This window comes from Diaphorina citri, unplaced genomic scaffold, assembly GCF_000475195.1.
Source record: "Diaphorina citri unplaced genomic scaffold, Diaci psyllid genome assembly version 1.1 scaffold14065, whole genome shotgun sequence".
NCBI classification, from domain to species: Eukaryota; Metazoa; Arthropoda; class Insecta; order Hemiptera; family Psyllidae; genus Diaphorina; species Diaphorina citri.
This window is the reverse complement of record NW_007391432.1, coordinates 1-1,279: the sequence shown is the minus strand read 5'-3', so window position 1 is coordinate 1,279 and position 1,279 is coordinate 1. Positions and strand designations below refer to the sequence as shown.

At 38.6% G+C, this 1,279-nt stretch overlaps 1 protein-coding gene across 1 annotated transcript; it reads right to left on the bottom strand.

Moving 5' to 3' along the window:
- Window positions 1-23: 23 nt before the first annotated feature.
- On the bottom strand, window positions 24-1,276 carry LOC108254153 (zinc finger homeobox protein 3-like; the record flags this gene model as incomplete). The annotated part of the gene is made up of 1 exon (XM_017449143.2): window positions 24-1,276. A coding segment is annotated over one exon (1,233 nt), but the record flags the coding sequence as incomplete, so codon positions are not given.
- Between the last annotated feature and the right edge of the window lie 3 nt (window positions 1,277-1,279).

Here is a 1,279-nt window from a genome sequence, read left to right as displayed (position 1 = left end):
ATCTAAAAATCACACAGTAAATCAATAGAATGTCCACTCAAAATCATTCGTAAAACTTACCATTGCTCGACAAAAGTTGCTGTTGGTTTGCTGAGTTCATGTTGTTGGAAGTCAAACCATACAGTTGTTGAACAATGGAAAGGTCCTCATTGGTCATTGCGGATTGGTCCTTGGAATCGAGTTTGGAGACAGCAATCGCCAGAGATTGGGGGGATATTCCCAGATTGGACGCCATTTGTAACAATTGAAGTTGAGCTATTTCCTGTTGATTGTTGTTGTTATTGTTGTTGATGATTTCTGGTAGGATTTGAGTGTTGGGGGACTTTTCAAGGAAGATTTTCAAGTTATCGATATGTTTCTTGGTGAAAATGTGATCTTGAATCTTATATTTGTTGTTGTATTTGACGTTGCAGATGTTACACTCGTTGATAATGGCGTTTACATTGTTCTTACTATCCTTGATTCTCGTGTTTTCGTACCAGATCTGAATCAGTTTTTTGTTGATGTTCATCTCCTTACTTAGAGCTTCAATTTCGATCATATTCGGGTTTTTGTGAGATTCATACAGACAGCTTAGAATTTTCATTTGTACACTGTTTATTTGGTTTTTGGGAGAGTTTGGTGAGTTCTCATCATCTGAACATTCAGAGAGACTGTCGTCGTCTTCATCATCTTCAAATTCATTAAATCCGCCCATTCCTTCAAAGGGTTTGCTCAAATCTAATGGTGTTGTTGTAGTTTCACGAGGAGCATTGGGATCAGCTTTCAGTTTAGCAATAATCTCTGGTGTTAGATCTTTAGTTCCATTTAACTGTATTTCAGACAGATATCGCTTCATGCTCTCTTCATAGTATTTCTTCAGAGAGTCCATATCGTTCATGTTGTTAAAAACGGGCGGCATATTTGAGTTAAAATTCTTGAACGAAGCTTCTGTAGAGGAAGCAATAGAGGGAGCAGAGTCCATGCTCAACTCTTCATCAGGAATTGCATCGATATTAATTTCCGTCTTGCTGCATTGCTCTGCATGTTTCGTACTCAAATGTGATTCAAATGCAGATTTCACCTTGAATAGCGCTGGACAGAAAGGACATCTCTTGTTGATCACCTGTGAGTGAGCACGAAACTGTCCTTTCCTTTCTCTGGCGCGAGTGTTTTGAAACCAAACTTGAACCACGCGTTTCTTCAGGTTGACTTCTTTTGCGATAGTTTCTAGCATTTTTCTGGATGGGTTAGATTCGACTTGATATTTTTGGTAGAGATAGTCAAGTTGTTCAGGTAA